Source organism: Saccoglossus kowalevskii, chromosome 18 (genome assembly GCF_978046115.1).
Source record: "Saccoglossus kowalevskii chromosome 18, keSacKowa6.1, whole genome shotgun sequence".
NCBI lineage: Eukaryota > Metazoa > Hemichordata > Enteropneusta > Harrimaniidae > Saccoglossus > Saccoglossus kowalevskii.
Genome location: NC_140658.1, coordinates 30,626,164 through 30,639,907, shown reverse-complemented (window position 1 = coordinate 30,639,907; position 13,744 = coordinate 30,626,164). Strand labels below are relative to the sequence as shown.

The window sequence follows — 13,744 nt, the reverse complement described above, 5'->3', positions numbered from 1 at the left end:
ATGATAAACGATGACATTATATGCTGATTTGTCAAACCAGTACTGAAATGTTTGTATTTCGAGAATGTGTGCATTATTGAAAATGAACTGAAGCGTAGCGTTTAACCCCTACGGTTGGCTTGGACCATACACGTGCGTATTGCTGTAGGCAGTGAAACCAAAAACAACATTCTTTACACCAAGTACTTTTCGTTTTTTATCTTATTATTTTCACTTGATTTATTCAACCAAGCCTCATGTCAGGCAACCAAATTGTGGTAAAACATGTTTATGTACTTTGACTTTCGTGAACGAAATAGGCAAACTATTATTATAATTATGGCATAACAGTCACTGTGGTGGAAGTGAGGAAGCGATACTCCAATCGTTTGAAATTGTCCTCAGGATTTATTGTCGCTATATGACTTTGTTTCATGAATACATGTCAAAGCAAATATTATTTAAATTTGAAATCGTGACTTTAAATTGATATTCTTGTTGTGTAAATGTTTTATTTACTATTCTGAAGTTGTTCATGGTAATATTAATATTCCAGTGGCGGTGTACGGCCCTTGATGGGCAGGAGGAGGAATCCCGTGAGGTTCGATTTAATATAGTAAAATATCGTGCCATGTATTCCGCAAAGAACATACGCGGCACATGTGTCTTTTTTAGTATTGTTTTTATTGAAATGTGAATAACCTCAGGAGTCCTTCGTAGTTTCTCGATAATATCAAGAACACACGAGAACGACGATTGAGTGGAGCCACCATTTGTAACGAATCGTTATGATGTGTTTAGGACAGTCCAGATAAAATGTTTCAAGTTAACAGCAACGGGACAAAGACATAGCCTAAACAATATAGCCCGACTTTTTAAAAATTGGATTTAATACCATTTGCTGGATGTTTTTTTTCTTCTTCTTGAAACGTAATTTCCACTTTCATTATATGTCTTTTATTCATTTTATAAGTGGTCTTAGTAAGTTATAAAAGAGTTCCCGGCCTCAATAAAAATGATGTATATGTGTATATGAGGTACCAGATGGTCGACGCTGACCTGAATCATGATCTCACAAGTAATCCTGTAATATTAAACAGAACAAATGAAAACTACGCCAGTTTAAAATAAATCTATTATTGCAGCGTCACAAATTGTATAACCCTACTACCCTATGTATCAGTGTTTGCAACGCTTTTTGTAATTATGTTTATGACAGTTACTCATATTGCAATTGTGAATGCTGGTCACTGTGCACTATAAAGTTACGTAATAATTATCGATACTGACAACAAAAGATATTCTCTCTGGCGAAGCAACGCTAAATGTGAACCGGCTTCGTTACTTTAGAAAGTTGTATTGCAAACTCCTGGGCGATTCTATTTCCAATTGTTCATTTATATCCACAGTCAAACTATATTGCATTAACTTCACAGATTCAAATTTACTCTAATTTAATACTTATAATATATTTAACATTCGCTAGTTTTATATAAGTTATAAAGTTGGAAAGTAATCTTAGCGTCAAATATATACGTATTCATGATAATAATAATGAGTACTGGCAATGAAGTGCGCGCACTGTGCACCTCTCCACTCTCATGGTTTTGACCGCTATTTTTAACGCTTGTTCTCTTTCTCGTGGCTTTTTTCGCAAGTTGTGTGCGGATACAGTAGCACATATGATAAAGAGGTTATTTGCGGCTTATATCGGAGATAACGTTTGGCACTGCTCGAGGTAACGGTAATATAACTCGTTATCCCAGTACTAGCTGCGAATAACCTCAAAATATTACGTGAAACCTCCCTGATATATACATAATATCAGATACTGTGGAAATACAATCCGGACTTTTGCCAAAGCTAGAGTATTTGCTGCAAATATATTTTATTGAAAAAAATCATGTAAATAAACATTCATAGAAACTTTTGGACTCGTTCTCCAAGCTTACAGAATAACATTTGCTCCTTTTACCCACCAAAATCCAATATCTGTCTCCCGATACATTCGTATCAACCATAATTTGACCAACTGTTACACGGTATATATTTATCCAGTATTTTGATAAAAAGCAAATAAGGCAGTGACAAATTACCTGTTTCTGATAGCATTTGATGGCACGTTGTACTTTGTATGGCTCGTTGAATTTCCCAGTTATAGCCCAAGAATCGGGGTCGTGATTAAGAACGATAGCCTGCTCCGTTGAATCACGAACGTGACTTAACAAATCGGCAGCGAACACTTCACACTGCTTCGCGAGCTCCTCATACTGAGAGCGAAACTCGTAGTTCCTTTCACTGAGGGTTAACAGTTTATGACTCAATGAAAAGGCTTTGTCGATTGGATCATCACTAGTCAAAGCCATAAACGCCTGACTGGCAAGCGCTTTGTACACGTTGATCATGCCGACGCTTTGCTGTAATGTGAACTCCTCGGTGGTGAATGTGTATGTTTCCGGGTCTTCGATACGAGCCCCAAATTCTAGAAGCACCCTTAAAACATCATAGCTGTTATGATGGGCAGCTAGAATTACTGGCGTAATATCTGGGTGGAGATCCCCATTTAATGCTCGACAATATAACGCATCCTGGGGAAGAAAAAACACACAATCATTTTTATTTTATTTTCATATAATTACATTCTATTCCAGTCACTTGACCTATATGTGTACACGTCAAATCAAATGTTCTATATATATTCGCGGTATGGATGGGGAGAGGGAAAATAATGACAATGAATATACGTTTCACATAGTTATTGAACTCTAAGCACATATGCGTGTATGTGATAATCGGGTTGCCATGACCATACATTTAGAGAATGTATTGCTTTGAGTCGCGACAGACACATCAATTTAGCCGTTTAAAGGCATAATGGGAACAGAGTGCGGACGTTGATAAGGCACTCAGACGAGCGTATTACATACAAGAACCCACGTGACCTTTCATATAATTACTTAGGGCAGTAACAGTAAAAAACAATTGCCTGAGTGTCCAAGGTAGATGATGCTGTTATAACAATTCTACTAAATATAGTCAAGTATATTCTACGTCGACTTGGTTCAAGAGAAGGGTGAAACTTCAGTCACACTCCACAGACAATTGTATTTTAATAATAAAACATATTTATGACAATAATCTTGATTAAGCTGTTTGTTCATTGATATATTCGTAAAACGGTATTTACGTTCAGAGGTGTGATCCCACAGGGAGAGTGATATTCATATGTGTTTGAAATTGATCACAAGTAATGTACTATGTATATCATGTGTCTCTCGATTGACACAAGTCTCCAACATTTAACAATATGGCGTATGAGCATATTACATCACAGTTTGGATTTCAACCAAAGATTAAACGATTGCGTCACGTAATGGTATTGGAGATAATGACTCTAAATATTGAATATGAAACACGTGTTTATTGGGTTAGACTTACTGGAAGAAGGTTTCTTTTCTTGATGTTTTCACATATTATTTGTACTGCTGCGGTGTACTGTATATCAACAGCTCGTAATAATGCATCCCCGAGACCAGTTTCATGTTCTAATAGTAGCTTTATAATATCTGATGACAAAGTAATATTACAAACAATGTTATTCATACACTGATATAGATCTAATTGTAATCGTTCTGTGCACCGTGAAGCTAAAATCCTATTCTGTAAAATCTATTTCTATTTAAGATTCATTATTACTATTATATATTCCAGTTCAAAATCGTGGAAACAGCGTCGGCAACGTGATAGTTACACAGAAAAAAAAAACAATATGACCGCATATCAACCATATATATATATATATATATATATATATATATATATATATATATATATATAAAGATTATATATATATATATATATATTTGTGATGTTTCTACTAAATTCCAGTTTGTGAATTTTTTATATGAGGATATTTAGTAACAGTCCATTCGATTAAAAAATGAACTGACATTCATTTGGTTCAGAAAAATTATAACTAAAAACAGATCCAACATAATCCTATATAGCAGTCACGTGATAATTTAGGTATTATGGGAAATACAAAACAACTATTCTTTTTAAAAGCATTCATACTATCGAATTGCCGTTTCTAAGAAACGTGACGGTTCGAAGAACAAGGGAGACCACTCTACCGCAAATATGTTATAAATTACACATTTTGTTTTATTGAAATCACATTTGACCGTTTTAGTTACGGTCCATGCCCAGAGCAGCATTAGCTAAGCTACAAGCTAACAATACAAGAAATAGCGCTCATATTTCTTGATTATAGGGAAGATGTACTCATTATTCGAGCGTAACGAATCCATCAAGCATAACGTGTATACTATATATTATAAATATCTGCATATCAGTCGTAAAGCCTTATGTCCCATCCGCCAAACACTCTTTTTCACATTCGTTTTTTTCAACATCAGCTGTTGTATTTCACTGTAATGATACGCGTTATTGCTATATGGCGGCACACGTAGCAATACGGATACAGACATAGCAATACGGATACACACAAAGTAATACGGGTACACATAGTGAAACAAGAACACACATAGTAAGACGAGACACATATGCCAGGACGGGTACACACGTAGCAAGACGGGTCACACAACCCGAGACGGGGTACACAAGTGAAGTACTGGGGTTAAGCACGAATTGGTCACAATATTGTGGGTGTTACTGCAGCACACATGAACAAATATTGACTATTGTATGTTATATTATACAAGAGAACGAGCGGGGAAAATATGTTTGAAATAACCCGTTTAACATTAATTGTACAGCGACCAACATATGTATCCACAAAAGAAACTATGGCACCCATTAAACCAGTGACATATTGGTTCAGTCTTCTAACAAGGTCTTTTAAATTAACAATATATACAAACACATCTCTAAGGTTTTACCTTTGTCAGTAATCTGATGTTAGTCAATGCAGAATTGATAGTTAAAATGTCCTTGTTACGCTTTTCTCCAATAAATAATATCTATATTGTGTCTATTCAACAAAAGTTGCCTGATTTATAATTCGAGCGGGAGAAACACTATTTTCACAATATAAATTTTAAACGTCAATCGTATATTTAGATACAGAAATTTATAATACACATACGTTTTTCTTGGTTACAATTGTGTGATATAACCCTTTGATTAATGACTATTCTGAGGTCGTGCTGTTCTGTTGCCTTTACTATTATACAATGTATGGTCTTTGTTATTGCATTATACATATATACACATGCTCGTTACTATCAGACGTTGTCTGACCTTTCACCTCAATGTAATATGTATCTAAATCCATACATCAATTGTAAAGGAATATAAATTACACGAAATATGTATACCCCCCCCCCATTGACTGAACAAATACGATTTAACTGTGTGTATTTGGACAAACATTTAATTACGGAGGCAGTTGTACAATAATGAGGTATAATTGTGTTATGTAACATCAAATCTAATTATGTAAAGAGCACATTCCATTCCTTTGTAAATATAAATTAAAACATTTTTTTACCATCAGTTAGTTTATCCGATTAAATATTTTATCATTGACCTTGTAGGGTTGTAAAATGAAAAAAACTTTTAACAACATAAGTATGTTTGCAGTGCAATTTTTCAGGACGCCGTAGAAGTGTAATATTTGTGACATGCATCTGTTGATCTAATTGTACTTCCGAGTCTAGAATTAGGACGAGGGTAGCTTACAAGAATGTTATATGATCATGCCTGAACACAAATGAACCCATCGTTGAATAAATACGGCGATAAAATAAAGAATATCTGCTAATTCGTTTTGTAGTGTGAATATTTTATCAAAGTAATTATATTTTATAATGCTTTGATAATAATGTCACACTCAAACAAGCGCGAAGGTCATATGTGATTTTCGGTATTTTTTACAATTCATTAATTTATTAGAAATACCAATGCATCTAATAGTTAATTATATATTCGATCGACCTTCCAAATGCTGGATATGGCATTTATTTGCTATTTACATACGTTGAGTAGCAGTATATTAATTACATCAACAGTGCCATTACCCTCAGTATCGGTTTATATGAAACGTGCACATAGATAATCAGAATTCATACAATAGTAAATAGAGGTATTTGGTCACAAACAAACAAAATGACGCAAATATCTGTAAACTAGTGAAATTAAATAATAATCCATTTTACGCAAAATGTTAAGAAAGAATGACCAATGTTGCTGTTATCTCCTTCTTTACAAAGCGGCATTACACAGAGTTAATGCAATTGAAGCGGTTAGAACGATGATTGATTTCATAATTCTAAAGTGCTTGGGTACACAATGTGGAGAAGTTCAAATATGCATGTTCAATGACACGCACTTATTCACTAAGTGCTTTCTGTGAGTGTCAGGCAAATGTATTTTAACAACAGATATATCAACAGCAGAGAAATAAAGAAGAATTATTTCATATAGCTACAGGTTTTTTTCGATAGCGAAGATGATAAATATATATATGCGACGATTGTATCGATGTAGTAGTACGTCGTCTGGCGAAGATGTTAACGATCTTGTAACTAGTATGTGTTGGAAACTTTGGAAATGCTAAATTGGACAGACACTGTATGACAAAGTTATAATTATTAAGTAAATATGCTTCCAAGGCAATTGAATAAATAGTCTTGAAAACCAACTCCACGGCACTTAATTTACCTTAAAAAAACGATGCGATTCGAACATTTGCTATACTTGTCTGTAAAGTAAAATATACAAAAAAATCGTGTAATGTCTTTTGTATATATGCATATGTTCTACGTATTTAATATTATTGAGAGTTTGATGCACATTTGTTTTTTTCGTATATTAAATGAAACCTTGTATAAATATAATTTAACACAATAATATTTATAATAATAAATAAATAAACAAAACAATTTAACAATTATAACATTTTTTGTAAAATTACCGATGTAATTTATATTGTAAAGGTGATGAACCATGTCATGTCATCTAAAATTATTTGTTATTAACCAGGAAGTGGTCTCATGCTTAATCCAGTCATAATTCACTCATAGTTAAGAAGTCTATAAAAATAATGGTAGGCAAAACAGTATTTGAAATGTAAGTTGATTTTACCAATGACTTATACTGATACTACGTAATGGGAAACGTTTTTATTTCATTCACTTCATATTGTGTATATGTAAGGCATTCCTAATTCTATTCACTGCATAGTGTGTATATGTAAGGCATTCCTAATTCCATTCACTACATAGTGTGTATATGTAAGGCATTCCTAATTCCATTCACTGCATAGTGTGTATATGTAAGGCATTCCTAATTCCATTCGCTGCATAGTGTGTATATGTAAGGCATTCCTAATTCCATCACTACATAGTGTATATATGTAAGGCATTCCTAATTCCATTCACTACATAGTGTGTATATGTAAGGCATTCCTAATTCCATTCACTGCATAGTGTGTATATGTAAGGCATTCCTAATTCCATTCGCTGCATAGTGTGTATATGTAAGGCATTCCTAATTCCATTCACTACATAGTGTGTATATGTAAGGCATTCCTAATTTCATTCACTACATAGTGTGTATATGTAAGGCATTCCTAATTCCATTCACTACATAGTGTATATATGTAAAGCATTCCTAATTCCATTCACTGCATATATACTACATAGTGTATATATGTAAGGCATTTCTAATTCCATTCACTACATAGTGTATATATGTAGGGAATTCCTAATTCCATTCACTGCATTGTGTATATATGTAAGTCATTCCTAATTCCATTCACTGCATTGTGTATATATGCAAGTCATTCCTAATTCCATTCACTGCATAGTGTATATATGCAAGTCATTCCTAATTCCATTCACTGCATAGTGTATATATGTAAGTCATTCCTAATTCCATTCACTGCATAGTGTATATATGTAAGTCATTCCTAATTCCATTCACTACATAGTGTATATATGTAAGTCATTCCTAATTCCATTCACTACATAGTGTATATATGTAAGGCATTCCTAATTCCATTCACTACATAGTGCATGTATGTACGGCATTCCTAATTCCATTCACTGCCTTGTGTATATATGTAAGGCATTCCTAATTCCATTCACTGCATAGTGTGTATATGTAAGACATTCCTAATTCCATTCACTGCATAGTGTGTATATATAAGGCATTCCTAATTCCATTCACTGCATAGTGTGTATATGTAAGGCATTCCTAATTCCATTCACTACATAGTGTATATATGTAAGGCATTCCTAATTCCATTCACTGCATTGTGTGTATATGTAAGGTATTCCTAATTCCATTCACTGCATAGTGTGTATATGTAAGGCATTCCTAATTCCATTCACTACATAGTGTATATATGTAAGGCATTCCTAATTCCATTCACTGCATAGTGTGTATATGTAAGACATTCCTAATTCCATTCACTACATAGTGTGTATATGTAATGCATTCCTAATTTCATTCACTACATAGTGTGTATATGTAAGGCATTCCTAATTCCATTCACTACATAGTGTGTATATGTAATGCATTCCTAATTTCATTCACTACATAGTGTGTATATGTAAGGTATGCTTAATTCCATTCACTGCATAATGAATGACACTTATAAATTTTGTTTCTTAGTTAGAAAAAAGTAAAAGGCTTCCAATCTTGTTATTGAATATTTGTCCAACACAAAATTGAGAAAGTTTCTTGATGTTGCGAAGCAATTACTACACACGCAAAAGAACAATTGCTGGAATGCCATAAAAATATGGCTTTCAGTCTAACTAAGAATGTATTATAACTAATTTGGTATATTTTATCGATTATAACCGTCTTGCTTGTTTTAAATCTAAACATGCTTGCTGGTTGTGTGAATTGGTGGAAAAACAGACAACACATGCTTGAGGAATAGCACTCTTCATAAAATGGTATTTCTAATTTCCGGTTCTCATATCGTCGGATATTCTAGTTTTCCTGATTTTGTAACATTTGTTGATTTACTGCAGGAGACAGATTCAGTAATTTCCTTGGCCAATGATTACGGTTAATTGAAAAACAATAAAACAGACGAAATTTGTAGATTTGTAGCCAATCATGAATGGAATTCCCATTACAGTTCAGATGTTCAGTGCTTTTTCTGTAAAGTATTTATTAAACCATTTGAGCTTACTGGAGCATGATGCTGAAGTAATCGATTATTATGCAAAATAACTAAATAACATATGCAAATTATTACAGGTAAACGAGCATTCCCATAACAAGAAGAAACACAAAATTTGAACTCGCGCACATAGCATAGCGACCATACCAACTGACCAAAACAGACATGACACATCCATCCATCCACACCCCCAAACATGTGTCGGTATGATATAAGCCAACTCTTGTGTTCTGCACACGACAACCAAACGTGATAGTAGGTAATCGCAGTTTTCATATTTTCACATATTTGAAGAATCACGAGATGTACCAGTGGTGCAAGATAGTCCTAATTTTATGTATTTTGTGAACTTTAGACTTGTTTTTCGATTCAGATTGAAAAATTAATCGAAATGTATATTTACTCTGCATGTATATTTACTCTACATATTGATTGTTAAAAATAAATAAGGTTTTATCTTTGAAATATGTGACAGGGGTATTATTATTCATCGTCTCTGCAAAGCTAGTTTACGTGGATTAGAATTTGAATATTGCAGTCGGTGTCATAAACCATGTCGTTGCAGAACGCCCAATGATTGCATGTGGTCGTGTTCACCGCATGACTGATACCAATCATAAGAAAAACATTTTAAATAATTATATGCTGCCTTTGAACTCAGATGAAAGTGTATATTTTGCAACGTCGATACTAGCACCATATAGATTATATGATGAATGTCTTCTAGTCAGACACATACAACACAATGACATATTGTACACTATTCAAAGCAAGCGGATGGCATTCTAAATTAAAATACATTACAGTTCTCTAGGCAACCTTTGTTTGCAATTGTATACAGCCAGATAATTCATCATCGATACAGTTTAAGCTCGTAGTAACATATGGTTGCCGAGTATCACATATATGCGGTCGTCGCGCTTATTTAGAATAGAGTTATACATGCCGGTATGAACGTGACGTATGAACAACATAAAAATAAAGGTAGATATCAATTAAAATAAGAAATTACATTAATAACTTTTTTCAGTTATTACGCAAAGAGATAAAAGTATAATATAATGTGCATCCAGTATATGTATATCTAGTGATATCTTTTGGGTTGAGTAAATCACTAAGTGAGTGCATAGCTATGTCAACTTAAATTTTCTGTTACAGTACACGCGTACATCTTCAATGGCTCTTCTTCTGTGATGCCAGGAAACTGAATGAGTGTATGGCGTATATCGGACAGGGTGCAATTTATATATAGCGTTTGCAGTGGGCATTATCATCCAATATCCTAAGTCGTCTAAAACGAAAGAATGTAGGCTACCTGCATTTTTGAATGTTTATGAATATTTAGGTCTATCACACCAAAATAAACAATATAATCATACCCATCTGTATACATGCGCTGCTGGAGTTAGAACCCGCATTAATGTGTTATACCAGCATTGTGGAGTGTGTTTATTTATTCCTAAATTAAGTAGTTTCATGAATAATACCTAATTATATAAACATTGCGTGTGAGCACAGTACAATAACAACTATGTTAATATTATGTTAAGTGTTCTCCCAGTTCAGTATAGTTAGCTTGTATTTGAATAACATTTTTGATCTCACTTTGTGGGTAATGTATACTTCTACGATGTATCGGATGTACCACGAGCATATTCAGTCACAGTAAGAACACATTGTATTATATACAAAAGCGAATCCCACTTGGGTGGTCTATGCTAGTTATAGGAATATTATCTTATTTTTGTTCAATATGATTTAAATGTATCTACCATATAACCGTGAATCAATAGTGCGAAACTAAACAAATAGCTTCTCAAAATATATTAGCAAATGTAATGTTTTGAATGAAAGAGAAAGTCTATACCTTTTCAATAGCATTACAGAAGATTACATAGATGAGAATATTGCGAAGTTCACTGTATATTGTTGATTTTCCATAAACTGCAAAATTATTGTAGATTTTGTGTTTGTATTTGAAGAGTGGTTTACATCGTAAAAGAAAGTCACACAAATCAAGTTTGTATATTTTTCGGATCTAAAAATAAATTATTGTGTTTCTGTGTCAGGCACAATATCACATTTTGCTACTCTGTTATCCACAATATAAATTGTTTTTTTGCAAAATTCTTACTCTATATAATTGCTTCCATGTGACATATCTTATTCATCAGCTTGGAGCGAATCTTAACAGTGTCGCGGTATGGCTACAAAACAACAGGTGGCGCTTTCATGTGAGAATTAAACAAATTAGATTTATTACGTAAGTCATGATTAGAAATATAAATAATGAACTTTATCAAATGCTGATTGCTGTATGTCGTGTTTTACTGTATTTTCCAAATATCAGTTCCCTGCCAATAATAATAAATACAAATAATAACGATGACACACTGACAACATATAGTGTACTATTAAATAAATATATTTTCTGGTTACTCATGATTTTCAATTACGTCATACAGCTGTATTGCAAATATCGCATTATTGTGCATACTTGTGTATATAATTTAGAAGTGTAACTTAATCATTTCTAAATTAGTGGATAACTATTTATATATATTTCTGAATATTTTGGTAAAATATGTATTTTGTTCCAATAGAATACCATTATATTATTATAACTAGATCATTAACAGCGATAGAATCGTAATTTACTTTTAGTTCAATTTGAACATGGTAGTTTAAGACATAGTAACCGCAAAGCGATTTATATCTGACAAGGTAAAATAAGATTGATTGAAATTGATTGATTAACCTTTGTCACATTTCCGTGAAGTTGGCGTTCAATAAAGCTCAACAGAAATTGTTTGTATGTAAAATATATGTATCATAAAACTAGCATTTGTGTTTCTGTTACTTGATCACTTACTTCACTGAAATTCCTAATTATAATTTGCTTCAATAATTGAACCTCACGTTCGATTATCCCCACATAATATCCACTGCCATTCCTATCAAACTGCCATCACTTTCGCAGTCATCAATATTTCAATAATATGCACAAGTTTTACCCGAGAGATTCGCGTTAAGCATTGAAACAAGATTATGCCACACGGGGAGGCTGTATAATGTGAACACGTTCTGAATATTTCATGACTTCTTTACTCAATTTTGAATTACCTTCACTATCGTTTAATTTGATTAAATATATTTAGTGAAGGACATATCATGGATGTCGATATGTTTATCCATTTGAGTTGTTGTAATAACACCAGTTGGTGTTTCATATATTGATTAATATGCATGTAATAACTGGTATTTTACGAACGATGTGAAATTTATTCATAATGTCTGTAATTGAAGAAGCCATGTTATTAGATGTGTGCAGTTTATATTATTGTTATACACTTCTAACGTTTATGTTGGCATGTACAATAGATTCGTACGCGTTCAAATACTCATACATCCTATCAAATTAAAGTGAACGTATTCTCGCGAAGCGCGTATTTAATTGAGTGGTATTTGCATTTTATACAGACTAATTCATCACAAGTATCACAAACGTGTTACACAATATCCAAGTCGTCATATTAGTCTCGTTAATGTAAAAGCACAGTTTTATCGATTGTTAATCATTTATGACATTATATAGTCTTGTCTAGCACAGATTGAGTCATTTCTCATCATGTCTAAATACATTTCCGATTTACAAAATAAATATTGTATTTGATACAGAGCAGCGCGTGTGTGATCTTTATTCATTACTGTTTCAGAACTTAATCATCAGTCGGCTTAATTGACTGATCTATTGATTGACAGATTTCGCTCATTACAAATGCCGAACTCAATAAATAAAAAAATAATTATAACTCAAATCATTGCTGAGTACATTTTATAATAAATTAGATGAATTTACAAATCTACAAATATGAAAATTGTACTGCAATTATGCTGAACGATGACCAGAAATTAAATAATACGAATATTTCCTATATACGACAATCATTGTTTGTTTGTAGATTATTTTAATGTTAATAAAACTTCATTATGAATGGTATGAAATACGAGGAATGTTAGCTCTGGATTATACAGCGATATGCGTGTGTATGTTTGAGCATTATATGTTGACACTCTGATTAAGCAAACACATCTAGTAGACTGAAAGTATTAGCGGAATGACGTTGTCTTTGATTACAGCTGTAACGACAACTAGGACATTGTGACGGCCGATATGCACGTTTACGTGACAGAATGTGTGGATTTTCCGTGACTTATATTTTGTACAGAGTATGCGAAGACAAGTAGGGCACAGGATTTATGTTATTAGCGCATGCGCAGTTTAAACGGGAATTGACGATATTCCATAATGGTAACCACATAATGTATTGGTAGATCGATATTGTCATGCATTTAGGTAACATTTAGCTCGAGTTTCTAAAATGAATGAATAAATAAAATGCACAATGTGTAATTCATTCACGGATGAATCATTTCCCTATTCCGAGTTCCAATTTAATAAAATAAATCGGAATCGATGATAAAGCTCTCTATAATAGTACATACGGCAACGCAGACTTCGTTAGCTATCACTCAAACCAGATTGCCCCGATAAATCTTTACCGGTTTCATTAAATCTGCCGTATCTATGAATGATGACGA

The 13,744-nt window shown here is 33.1% G+C and overlaps 1 protein-coding gene across 1 annotated transcript in view; it reads right to left on the bottom strand.

Annotated features, from left to right (window-relative positions):
- Window positions 1-13,744, bottom strand: part of LOC144359999 (short transient receptor potential channel 4-like) — a 68,940-nt gene that overhangs the window by 41,871 nt on the left and 13,325 nt on the right. The window contains exons 2-3 of the mRNA XM_085493347.1: window positions 3,418-3,545; window positions 2,076-2,567 (exon numbers count right to left, since the gene is read on the bottom strand). Of these exons, the coding sequence (XP_085349473.1) occupies window positions 2,076-2,567; window positions 3,418-3,545 (620 nt within the window). The remainder of the gene's footprint in view (window positions 1-2,075; window positions 2,568-3,417; window positions 3,546-13,744) is intronic.